This window comes from Fundulus heteroclitus, chromosome 24, assembly GCF_011125445.2.
Source record: "Fundulus heteroclitus isolate FHET01 chromosome 24, MU-UCD_Fhet_4.1, whole genome shotgun sequence".
Classification (NCBI taxonomy): Eukaryota; Metazoa; Chordata; class Actinopteri; order Cyprinodontiformes; family Fundulidae; genus Fundulus; species Fundulus heteroclitus.
The window spans coordinates 14024015-14037028 of record NC_046384.1 but is presented as its reverse complement, the minus strand read 5'-3'; the positions used below and the strand labels follow the sequence as shown (position 1 = coordinate 14037028).

The 13014-nt window shown below is 40.4% G+C and overlaps 1 protein-coding gene across 3 annotated transcripts in view; it reads left to right on the top strand.

Moving 5' to 3' along the window:
• The window catches only part of pard3ba (par-3 family cell polarity regulator beta a), a 178929-nt gene that overhangs the window by 29297 nt on the left and 136618 nt on the right, over positions 1 to 13014 (top strand). For all 3 annotated transcript variants that reach the window (XM_021313420.2, XM_036127955.1, XM_012857330.2), the window contains one exon: positions 5738 to 5915. In XM_021313420.2, coding sequence (XP_021169095.2) covers positions 5738 to 5915 — 178 coding nt within the window. The remainder of the gene's footprint in view (positions 1 to 5737; positions 5916 to 13014) is intronic.

The following is a 13014-nucleotide window of genomic DNA, read 5'->3' as shown; positions in this document are numbered from 1 at the left end:
CCCGTGTTATCACCATGAGACTATGGCCGGTCATCCAGGGCAATGTTAGCACCTGTGTAGCTTTGCTTCCCTGCTGCCGCTTGTTGACTCTGTGAACTTGGTACCGCCTTTTGGATTTTAGACGCTTGACCAAACCAAACTGTCGCGCCTGCTTTTTCGTCTTTTATGAGTGTGAATCGATGCAGATGGAAGCGCACAGATACCCGATGCTGGTACCCGCATAGGTGCAACACCAAGCATACCTGCTAATGGTGTAGAAATGGACCTGTTATATACGTTATTATGTTTTTGTCTATTACATTATCTGAGCGGCATTAAAACAATCCTTTGACATAGCAAGAACTGCTAATAAGTAACAATGTAATAAATAAGTATTACTGGCTTTATTAAATGAACAGAATTTGCCAGTTGGATAATCGGGTTTAGGTTTCTTGGCGTAGCATTGAAAGAATGGTGTGAAAATGGAATCATTTTAATAATTTTTGGAGGTTTTGTGCGTTTTTCTCATAGGGCGTGGTTTAGTGGGTGCTTTGTTCCTTTAACAGGGATGTGCTGATTGTTTCAAGAGCCATTATTATTATTAGCTTGGATATGTAAAGTAAGACATATTTGATAAATAAAGTACATTTGATTATTGGATCGCTTGAAATTGTCAACTTCATGTGTTTTTTTTTTGTTTTTTTTGTTGCTTAGCATAGAGGCAAATAATATTGATAGATACTAAAGAGGCACTAATCAATTTGACCTTAATAGGCGTGATCAGAGATCAGTAGGTCCAGCACTTGTTTCCCCCCCCCACACACCTTTAAGTGTCTCAACATACGCCTCCATTTTCAGTGTATAAATACCTTCACATACAGCGTTTTACTTTTTATAGCCTAACAAAAAGTCAAAACAAGGGTTGGGGACGTATGCTTTTATTCCTAAAGGGAGATAGTCTTGTGTTTGCTTTATTTTCTCTTGGATTCAACACTGTCACCTCTATCACAGGAGCTGCAGCCCATCTTTCTCTTTTTATGCGTTATCGTCCTTTTTGAAGAAAACAATCAGAACCGGCGGGTCAGAACTCAAAGCGAACCAGAAATCATTACTGCAGCATCTCTAGCCTCATTTTAATCAGGCTTTACATGATTTCTGCAGTTTTGTTCTATTGAAAATCAAAACCTAAAGCTACAGAAAAGTTTCTTTTCTGAAATGAGGACTCTGAAGTAAGTCTTATTAAATGTTAATGCCAGTCGCTTCCCTTTTGGATGCCGCATAAATTGCAACTTATTTTGTATCCCGAGGCAGTACGTAAGGGCGAGAAACACACTTTATCTCCATCCACGCTTCCGAATATCATCCTCATGTGTTTCACTGTAATCTTGGTGGCTTTCCAGCACACGGTCCTCACAGCAAGTCTGCTCACACGACGAAAACCCGGCGTGTCGTGACTAATAGCAGTTCATAACATGGCTGCGTGTGGCAGGGTTAACACGGGGCTATCGGTGTGCGTTTTGTTTTCTGAAAACAACACAAAGGGGGTGACATTATTCCGCTGCAGCAGACATACGGTCTCCCCAGGTCCGTGTCCGTACCCCCCCCCCCCATTGGACACAGTGGGGGGAAAATAAGGCAATCTGTTTGTGAAGATACTAATCGCAGTCGGGAAGAGGTGAAAGAAGCACTTGTGTTAAGTAAACACGCCACGAACCATGAAAGGTGTTGCTCTTCATGCAGGGACAGAGCGTCCTCCAGGGGAGCGTGGCGACGCCGCGCCGACAGGACGACGTTTCAGACCACGCTGCTTTTAAGAAATAACGCTTTGTTGTGGTCCTACATGCTCTCAAACATGCTATTGAGATGGATGACAGAAATATTTGAACTCTGGACATCAAAACTTGTTTTGCATTGCTAGGGAAGCTAATAATACGAAAGGGGTGTTTTGTTCTTTTTTTTAGACTTTAACCTTAAAACAACTGAAGACTTTTACAATACAAGCTGAAGTTTCATTTCTAATCACGACTGCCACGCTTTTGCTACAGTTTTGCCATTTTTAGTCACCAAAATGACTCCATGTTGTCAGAAGTATTCACCCACGCCATCCAAATAATCCAAATCAGGTGTTAAAACCACTTTCATGACCCCGGGTGTATAAAATCAAGCCCCTAGGCAAACAGACTGTTTCTACATTTGTGGAAAAAATTACTCGGTAAATCCCAGCGTGGTTCAATGAATCCTCAAAGGAAGAAAAAATAATATCTGTATTAGTGTTAATGCACATTAAATGAATGAGTGAATATATGCATACATTTGAATAAAGTCAATGTTATCCTGTTGTTGTTTTAGGTGATTTTAATTGAGACCTAAGATAAGCTATTCCATTCCTCATATTGTTTCTTCAAACTTACATTTATGTTTTCAATACTCTTTATTTTAAGTTCATTTTCTCCTTTTTATTTGCTGGTTTGTTTTTGGACTGGATTTGAAAGCAGATCCTACTCGACATTCGATGATGAGTGAATACTCAGGTCCAGAGGATTCGAGCAGTCGCCTCAGTCACCAACACATTCGCTGCGAAAGTGATCTCAGAGATGAAGAAAATATAGGAATTTAAACAGATTTGACACAATTTGCTTGATGAGAGAATTCATTTGTTACTAGAGAAGACAATTAATGCCCAGCTGTAATGGAAAACCCGCAGGTTGTCGGATATTTTTCTGTTTTGGGAAAATTACTTATCATTTCAGCAGGTGGTATTTTAATGCAAAAAGCATTGTACAGAAAGCTTTGGTCTTGCAGTTTGTTTTCGCTGTAATTGCTATCATACATAATAATGTCTAACAACGGTCTTTCAGATTTGCTAAAGAAGGTTGATGACTATTTTTGTTTAATTAGGTTGAATTAAAATTGCTGATTGGTCAGTAGGAGTTTATTGGAGATGTGTAGAGTTGGATCCTTGTAGGCATCGGCTGAGTTTCACTTTTAGGCCTTTTTTAAACCTAAGGGGGTTTGAAAAAACACAAACTGTAATGTTTTGTTTTGTTTTTTTAAGATTTAATGGGACAGACCAACACAAAGTAGTGCAGAGTTGAGTTGTGAAGGAGAAGAAAATGATGGATGGCTTTCAAATCTTTGTCTTCCAAATCAAAATCTGATACGCTGAGCACATTTGTATTTACTTCTGAAACCGCTAAAAAAGAAGAAGTTTTGCTGCAACTTTTGCAGAAATTACCAATAAATACCGCCTACCTGTGTGTAATTTACATTGGTTAATATTCCCCTGTTCTTTAAAGACCAAAGAGGTCCATTAGATAGGATTATTGAACAAATGCCTTCATTAAGAACACAGAAGTCGTGGAAAACCCGTTAAGGCTGGTTTCACACGGCAGGACTTTAAAATGGTCGGCCGATTTTTAAGCCTGACTGTTATGGCTGCAGTGGGTCTCTGCCTTATTTTCCTTGTAGGGTTTGAGAGACAGGCCTTCTGCAAGTGTATGCATTGCCCTGATTGGTGCTCTGCATGCAGCAGAGAGGAGGCCTCTCTTCCTGCTCTCCCTCCTCAGATCCCCATTTGGTTTGGTTTGGTTTGTAGCTTTTTTTCATGGTTGGGTTTTGTTAGGTTTGTTTTGCATTTGCTTATTTCGGGTTAGTTATGGGTTTTGCATTAATCCATTTTGGTTTCTTTCATGTATTCTCTCTTCAGGCTTTTATTTCTTTGGTATAATTTAATAAATTAAATTTTAATTTAACCAGTAAATCCTTGTGTTAATGTTACCCCACCAAACGAGCCTGGTGGACGTAACACTGACGGACGCCACACGTGACGATAAACTGTAGATAAAACTTGGGTTCAACGAGGAAGAATGGCAATATTTAGTGGACTAATTTTAAGTGAAAAAATAACATAAAAAGGAAAGGCGTTTTCCTTCGTCAGATTGGCTACATGTCACATTAAAAAATGATGACTGCTCGTTTGTCCTTGTGGAGACGCCACACACGGTAGGATATCGGGTCAAGACAATCCAACATGTTGAATATCCCACGATTTGAGGTCGTAGCTTCCGAAAAGCTGCCAAGAGGGCCATTGCTGCTCAGGTGGAAGAATATACTGTCAGGATAATGGGAAGACAAAAGGAGCTAAATACAGCAGCAGAGGTCACTCTTCCAGACAAATCCAAGCCACACTTTTCACATGTTTTCAATTGGTTAAATATAAAAAATATGACATAATTTGCCTTTTTTTACGATTACGTATCACATTTTGTCGGGTGATATCATAAAATATGTTATGTCTGGAGGTAAAAGCATGACAGGGGTAGGAAAACCTTTGCAAAGCGCTGTCTGTGGTTTCTAGATTACATTTTTTAAACCTGCTCTAGATAAAAGGTATGTTCAGTTGTTGGTTGGTCCTTGTGTTGGCTCAGAGGCACAAATGGTCCATTTTTCTGGCGTTTAACTTTTCAAATGATGCAGCGGATGATTCATTTTTGTTGATACTTAATGTTTGATTGACTGATGAGTCAAAGCAGCAGCGTAGCCTACATTAGCATCCCTTCCTGCCTCCGTGAGCCATAAAAAAAAAAAAAAAAGCAGATGATCATTTTCCCCTCCACACATTAAAATAAGTTGCCGCTCAAAACAACCAAATCGCTTCTGTGGGAAGGTCACAGCTGCGTCTCTGCGCGCTCTCATCGCCGCACGCTTCTCCGAGACGACTCCTTTTTGATTGATGCCGTCAGTGAGTTTGGAGAAGGAGACGGAGGCTCGGGAGGGAGGGAGGGAGCGCGATAAGCGGAGAAAGAGGAAGGCAGATAAAGAGGAGCGAAAGCTCAAGAAGCATCCATCAACTGGCACAATCAGATTGTTTCCCTGGCACTCCGTCTTTCTCTCCTTTTTGCATCCGCCAGCCCCTCGCCTCCTCATCGTCTCCCCCCAGCACGCTCCCCGATGCTAACGCCCGCATACACACCAGTACAGTTCAGGAGTCGAGAGGATATTGAATCACGAGAGGTTTTAGGTGGGAGGTGGCATAGTAGGCTTGATGGATGGTGCCCCCTCCCCCCCCCCCCCCCCCCCCCCCTTATCCTCTCTGCATAGCTCCCATAGCTTGTTAATTGACGTCCTCGGCTCATCTGTTGTTTGGTTTTCCTCCCTTGTTCCACTTGGGTTATTGCTTTTCATTAAGTGGTCATTTCCGTCGCCTTGCCTTGGCTAATGAGAGCGTCACGCCGCCACGCGCCCATTTATCAAGGCGCGGTCCAAAAAACGCACACAAACATTTCCTCCATTCCCCCCCATTCGTCCTGCCATCGTGTCCCCCTCTCAATTAGGACGGTCTGTCGTGCCGCCGCCCTCACACCCCCCCCCCCCCCCCTTGCTCCCGTCAGCGCACCCCCGTCCCCTTCCCGCCGTCTCATTGCGCCGGCCGTGTCATTGTGTTTGACAGCTTCTCATTCTCTTGTCAGATCTCATTTGACTGCTAATTTCGTACGTACACACCTCGCCGCGCGTTAATTCCTCCCGCCCGCCCCCCCCCCCCCCCCTGTCTGCTGGGTCTCCGGTAAGACTTTCCTCTTTGTTCGCAAACTTGCTCAAGAGGCCTCTAGCTGGAGGCAGACTACATCCGCAGAACTGGTGATCCTGCATTATCTGGTTTTGCATTTCCAGCGTTTCTCCTCTCATTCTGATTTATACCAGGCAATTAAGAGTATTTCACATGTAAAGTTTGCAGCTGACGGTGTTTGTCGCTTTTCAGCTGGTGGCCGTGTTCGACGACGACCAGCGAGGCGGCACGGAGAGTCCCGCCGAGTCCACAAGCAACAGCTTCTCCAGCGACGGCGGCAGTCCAGAGGCCATGCAGTACTTTCCTCACCTGGAGTACGACGACCCGAGCAGAGGGGAGATCGAGGTCAACGAGGCCGTCCTCAAGACGAGTACGTCGCATCGTTTTCTTGGTCAGACCGTTTAAAAAACAACCAAAGCACCAAAAAGCCACATCTCAATTCACACTCCTCAGGTGTTGTAGGGGCACGAGAAGGTATATCAGCTGTACAAGCTGTGAAAAAGAGAGAATTTATTGCCTGTAACTGAATTGCGTGTGAAAACAGATGCAGCGTTGACGCAGCCTTCTCTCCTTTCATCCTCACTCGGCTTTCTCTCCTCCGTAGTTTGCTCCTGTTTTTTCACACATTGCCAAAGCTGAGCTGGTGAGAACAGAATAGAGTTTTAGACCAATCATGATTAAATGCACTGTTTTTTTCCCCCCCTACAAGTAGGAGGTTGGAGCTGGAAATTGTGAAATGAATTAGTATAGTACCAACATAAACTAAAAAAATATTTGAATAAAACATAATTTAGTACAATAACAGGCATTTGAGAGTCAACATTAAATTCTTTAATCTGAGGTTTTGTTGGTTCTTTCTTCCATGTAGGTGACCACAGGATACTGTTTTTTTTTTTTTTATGGAAACAAGACATGGTAAAATAACAATAATGATAGAAATAAAACGTAAAAATAACAAAGAAGCCAACAAAAACATGTCCTGAAATGCAGTAATACCATTCATGATAATAATAATTTTTAACAAAATCATAATTAGGAAAGTGATAAATCAATCGTCAGGTAAATAAACTAATAAATGAGAAAAAAGGATAGTTGCAAATGTATTAAATTATGATTTCCTTTTTAACCACCTGAAACTCTAGAGGAAACCATCAGGGCACAACCACACCTTCCCCCAAGAGCACATATGATGTTGCTTTTGGCTAAATAAACAGTAATAATAATAATAATGCTGAAAATATTGATGATAAATACCATGTAGGTGCAGCTGTTGGGAGAAAATACTAGAAGGTTGTGTGTGTGTGTGTGTGTGTGTGTGTGTGTGTGTGTGTGTGTGTGTGTGTGTGTGTGTGTGTGTGTGTGTGTGTGATCTTGTGTATCTGTAATTGGGGAATAATCTGTGTAGTCAGTATCCAGAAACTAATTTACACATAAAATAAGTCATTTAATTAATAAGAATTAAAGTAAAAGATAATTAAATGAGTATGGCATTTTGGAGTTGGTGTGCAGCATCGCCCTCACGCGTTAAACTCCGTTTAAGGATGTAGATGAATACAAATAATGTTTTTTTGCGTGAACCTGAAGATGTTTTCCAGATGTATTCAGTGAGAAGGTTTGTCCAGATGTTTGATTGGCAATAGAAAGAAGGAGTGGATCTATGTGTTTTGGAGTTTTTCCAACTTCAGCGTGACTGGCAAGCAAACAGAGGGTTGCTGAAGCAGATTGTGGAGAGCTTTACAATTACTGCTATCCAGATTAGCTGCAAGGCAAGGCAAGGCAAGGCAAATTTATTTATATAGCACAATTCAGTACAAAGACAATGCAAAGTGCTTTACATGATTAAAATATAGCAAAATAAAACAGAATAAAAGCAAGTAGGAATAAAATATAGATAGAAAATAGAACAAAAAAGTGGTGATTCAGTTAACTAGGACAGTTGAAGGCAATTTTAAACAAATGTGTTTTTAATCTTGATTTAAAAGAACTCAGGCTTTCCGCACTTTTACAGTTTTCTGGAAGTTTGTTCCAGATAATTGGAGCATAGAAACTAAATGCTGCTTCTCCATGTTTGGTTCTGGTTCTAGGTATGCAGAGTAGGCTGGAGCCAGAAGACCTGAGTGGTCTGGATGGTTGATACACTGATAACAAGTCTGTGATGTATTTAGGAGCTAAGCCATTTAAGGATTTATAGACTAACAGAAGTATTTTAAAGTCTATTCTCTGAGATACAGGGAGCCAGTGTAAGGACTTTAGAACTGGTGTTATGTGCTCTACTTTCTTAGTCTTAGTGAGGACGCGGGCAGCAGCGTTCTGGATCAGCTGCAGCTGTCTGATCCACTTTTTAGGCAGACCTGTGAAAACATCGTTGCAGTAATCAATTCTACTAAAAATAAACGCATGGATTAGTTAAACGCATGGATTTGTCGCTGATGCAAGTGTCTGCATCAGCGACACCCACTTTAAACATTTTCATCTGAGCGATGTTGAGTATAAAGTCTCTGAAGGACTGTATACTGAATAAGTTGTAGGTTTGGGACGCCTCCCTGGTGAGGTGTTTTTTCCTATCATTAGTTACTGTTATTGAGTTATCTTATAATTTAGGTGGTTCCAGTGAGTTACCATATGAACAAAATTTGGTTTTGAGTTATTAATGGAATTAGGTTGTTGATAGTGGAGGAACTGCTCTCTCCCAGCTCAGTACCTCTGGTTCAATGCACTGAAGGATATAAATTGATTATTTAGAAACACAATAGGTGTTGAATATGTGCTTTATTAATTTGACAGTGTTTAAAAAGGGTGCTTCTCTTATTGGGGTGGTACATTGATTTTGGTATATGTTTAACTATGAGTTGGTCTCATTGTCAAACTAAAACAAGTTTACTAAATATTATAATTAGTAAAATTAGTAAAGCAGTGCTTGCAAAGATTTTTTCTTCTGCATGGTTCATTATATTTTCCTAAACTTTTCCAATAGAAGAGAAAGCACATGTGTTGATGGATTTAAACCAGTTGTTTGTGGGGGCATTAGATGGCACTGAAAACAGATAATTAGGTAATTTAAGTAGCTTAATTGTAGATATACAGCCGATAAGTACAATGTCTGTCCAGCGCTTAAAGTCATCTACAGTTAAAAAATAATAATTCAGACAACCTGGGGGACATTTTTACTCCTACATATTTTATATTTGCAGTAGGAAGAGGTAGTAGAGTACTGTGAGATGCATCCCCTGTCAGAAAGTGGAAGGGTAATGGATTTTGGAAAAGTTACATTAAAAATTTCCTGAATCTAATTTTATAAATCTTGTACGGATAGCAAAATATCGTCTTCATACGAACTGATTTTATGTCCAATATCGGTATCATACATTCCCTTTTTATTGTTTTTGTCTTATTGCTTCAGCAAATTGTTCAATGAAAAGAGCAAATGGAGAGTGGTTTCTGATGATGGGATTTAATTCATGCTTATTGTGGTCCTTTGTGTTTTCATCCATCCGATGAAGGACCCTCTAAATCCAAATGTTTGTAATACCTTGAGTAAACTTGTCCAGTTTACTATATTAAAGGCTTTCTCTGTACCCAATGAAACAATTACAGTTTTGGTTTGATTCTGTTGAGAGATGTAAAATATTCAACTTTATTGTTGGTGTTATCAGTGAAGTTTCTACTTTTAATGAAACCAGTTTGGACCGGGTGAATTAGTGGGACTTATATTTTCTATTCATGCCATTACCAACTTTAGTAATGATTTTCAGATCTGTATTTATTAAGGAAAGTGGATTGTAGTTTTTAAAAAGGGTACATTGGGTCTGTATTTTATTTTAGAAGTGCTGTTATGCTCGCTGTATTAATCTGTGGTATTGTTGTACAACTGGAATTGTTAAATCATAGAAGAGCAGTGATAATATGGTCCACAACTGTGTCTGCAGGATGAATTGTTGCTTAAGAAGTACTTCATGAAATCTATCTGGTGTGAGTGGAAGGTCTATATTAGCTTTTTCAGTGGATAAATGAAGATCTATTTCTTTCAAGAAGGATTTTGTTTCATTTTGGTTAAGATTATGATGTTGTGTCTATAACTGAATATAGAAAGATTTGAAAACATGTTGATGAATTCAGTACAGCTGGAATGGTGGATTATTTTTGTACCAGATATTGATCTATTTACGCTGTTATTAAAAAAAAAACTTGTGATTTAAATTTAGTTCCTCCAAAGTTTTTTTTAATCTGGATTTGAATCATAAGAATTAGTTGTTAAGAATACTTTTCTAGATTTAATTGGATTTGTTGGTATAGTTTTTCTTGTATGTTGAATATGCTGTTATCCTAGCTCTTAATACTGCTTTTTCCTGTTTCCCATAGTAAAGATTGTGAAGTGGTTAGAGAGTTGCTTAATCTCCAGAGAGGATGCCCACTCTTTTGTTAAAGTCAGGATCTTTGAGCAGGGATGTATTAACTCACCACCGTTTAGACGGTTTTCACTAATGGACTTCAGCAAACAAGACAACATTGCACAAGATGTTTAACTCTGTATGACGTGTGTTTGAGCTGGTAGTTAATTTAAGATTGTAGAAATCTGCTTTCAAACCTTCAACCCTAGTCTTTGTTTTATCAAAGTAAAACATCGCTAAGAAAGTTGTCTGCTCAAGGTAAGATGTTTACTTGGTTATAAATTCTTAATTAACCCCACTTTGAACAAATCTGAGCTGTCTAAGTTGCTTGACTTTGAGATAAGATGAATGTTATTGACCCAGTTATGTTTTCTCCCTCTGATAGAAAAGCACCGTCAAACAGAGCGTTCATCCACACTCACCGGCCACTTTATTAGATACACCTTGCTAGCACTAATTGGACCCCTTTTGCCCTCAGAACTGTCTTAACTCTTTAAGACCAAGGTTTTGGTCCATGTTGAGACACAGTTGCTGCAGATTTGTCAGCTGTGTGTTTATGATAAGAAACGACATCCCAAACATACTCTACTGCAGGGGAGTTTCTATATTTCTATATTGGGCCACTTTGGCATCATGAAGTCATTAAAAGGGCCGGTTGCACCTGTATAGATGACACTTTTGATTTCAGAATTTAATTTCAGTGCATATAGAAATATACATAAAGTCACAGTAACATAAAAGTAGCACTTTAGGCCCAGTTTATCTACAAAAAAAAGTTTATATTGAGGGGAGTTACACGTTAAACTGCATCACTTTTTCACTTTTTTAACATTTCTGGGTTGTTTTAATGTATTGTGGGAAAACTGACATCTAGTGGCAGGATGCTGTTACTACACAGTTAAAAATAATCAACATTTGCTACAGGAGGCACAGTTTTAGCCACTTTATACTCTTTAAAAGGAATGTGCCTCTACTTTATGACATGATATGCCTTTTTTGGATCTTGAGGGCCGGATAAATTGCCTTGACGGGCCAGATTCGGCCCGCGGGCCTTGAGTTTGACACGTGTGCTCTACTGGATAGAAAACTGCAGGCTGTGGAGCCATTACAGCACACTTCAATTGTGAGTTTGGGGTGATCTCTGTTTGTGCTGTGGGGCATTATAGTGCTAGAAGTACCCATCAGAAAATGACAGGTAGGCTGTTGTGTTTTAAATTATGCTGAGTTGGGTCTAAGGGGGCAAAATGTACCAGGAAAACATCTCCACACCATTATACCACCACCATCTCCTCCTCCTGCCTGAACCCTTAAGGGAGTATGAATCTATGCTTTGATATGGTTTGCACCAATTTGTGATTCAGAAAGTATCATTTTGAAATAAATATTCCTTTGACGGTTTTCTTAAGTTTGGTCAGCACCACTCGGAGGACGCGGCAACATCACACAATCTTAAAACGGCACGCTATGTCAGAATGATTGAACACGTCCCCGCTTGACGGGAGCCGCGGCGTTGTTTTTGGTCTTATGACGAGGCTCGTGACGCAAACATCGCCGGCCATAAAATCCCCTTTAGATGCACTTTTGAGACTGAGCCGGGTGAAATGGTGTGTTGCTTTTTATTGTGTATTACAAAAAAAAAATGTTTCCCGTGTCCTAGTGCATCTAAAATCTGATTTAATAAGAGGCTATCTGATCTTTCCTGAAGGCCTTTTATTCTCCTTCTCCTCAGTCCATCTGTTGACCGTAGTGAAACGGCATCACATGCACACACAGCTGCCCTTTGCCATGCCTCGCCGTGTGCCCACTCCCCCCCACCCCCCACACACCCACCCCATGCCCCATCATCTGCCTCCTCTCCACCCAGACGCCACACCCTCACTTTACTATTCAGCTTCCACCACCTGCCATCCAATCCAACACCCATACCCTTTAACCTTGACCCCCGTGGAACCCACTACCCAGCACCCCATACTCTGCGAGGCTTCCACATCTAACCAGATTATCACTGTAGCCTGTTAGCATAACCAAGGTCCAGTCAAGCATGAATCCAGTCGTACCATCCACACACACCCACTCTTTAACCCACTGGGACCTCTTTTTGCCCCCCCTCTCCCCCAACCTGCTCTTCAGCCCTGTTGAACCTTGACTAATTAAGTTACGATGTGACCCTGTGACGCCCCTCAAACAGAGCCAGACTGACGCAATAAAAGCTGCTTTTGTCATGATGACATGCGTGTGTGGGTGCACAACGCACTCGTCTGCAGACAAAAAAAGCTTTAGCTTGTGTGTTAAACAGACATTACCACCCAAAACTGTCATTTATCCGCTGAAGAGAACGTGGGCACAGACACCGGGAGGAAAACCCTGTAGAGATTTGTTATTTCTTTATTTTAATTTGTAAGAATGTATGTATTGAGTTGTGAATTCAGGATTTTTAGGTATTCGTTTTGCTGCCTTGGGTTTGGCATTTCTCATAAGGATTTTGTTCTGCTTGTTAAAACGAGAATATATGTCCCTCATACAGTAGCACAACAAATTTTGATTATTTTCTTTAAGTTGTGTTCGGAGCTAAAGATTTGTGAAAGAAAACTGACTTTAAGTGTAAATAAATGACTTTCAAGAGCGAAATCTAACTTATAGAACTAAATAAATGTATCTACATCCCTTGACAATTTCTGCGTTTTGTCATAAAGCCACATATTTTAGAGTAATGTGGGCTTAATTAATAGAAAGGGGGACAAACTCCACCCTATAGATTACTACACAGTCCATTTTTGGCCATCTATTGAAACACAGATTCAACAATGAAACATGGCTGTGGCAGCATCTCAGTTTGGGGAATTTCTTATTTTTCTTCTTCAGAAAGGACAGGGAAGCTGGTCAGAGTTGATGGCAAGATGGATGCAGCAAAATGCAGAGCAGCTTCGGAAAAACATTTGTTAAAAGCTGGAGTGGAAGTTCACCCTCCAGCCACACAATGGCCTCAAACTTACAGAAAGAGCTACAATCAAACTGTATTGTTGTAAGAATGGCCCAGTCCAAGTCCAGACACAAATCCAAGTGAGGATTTCTGGCAAAAGT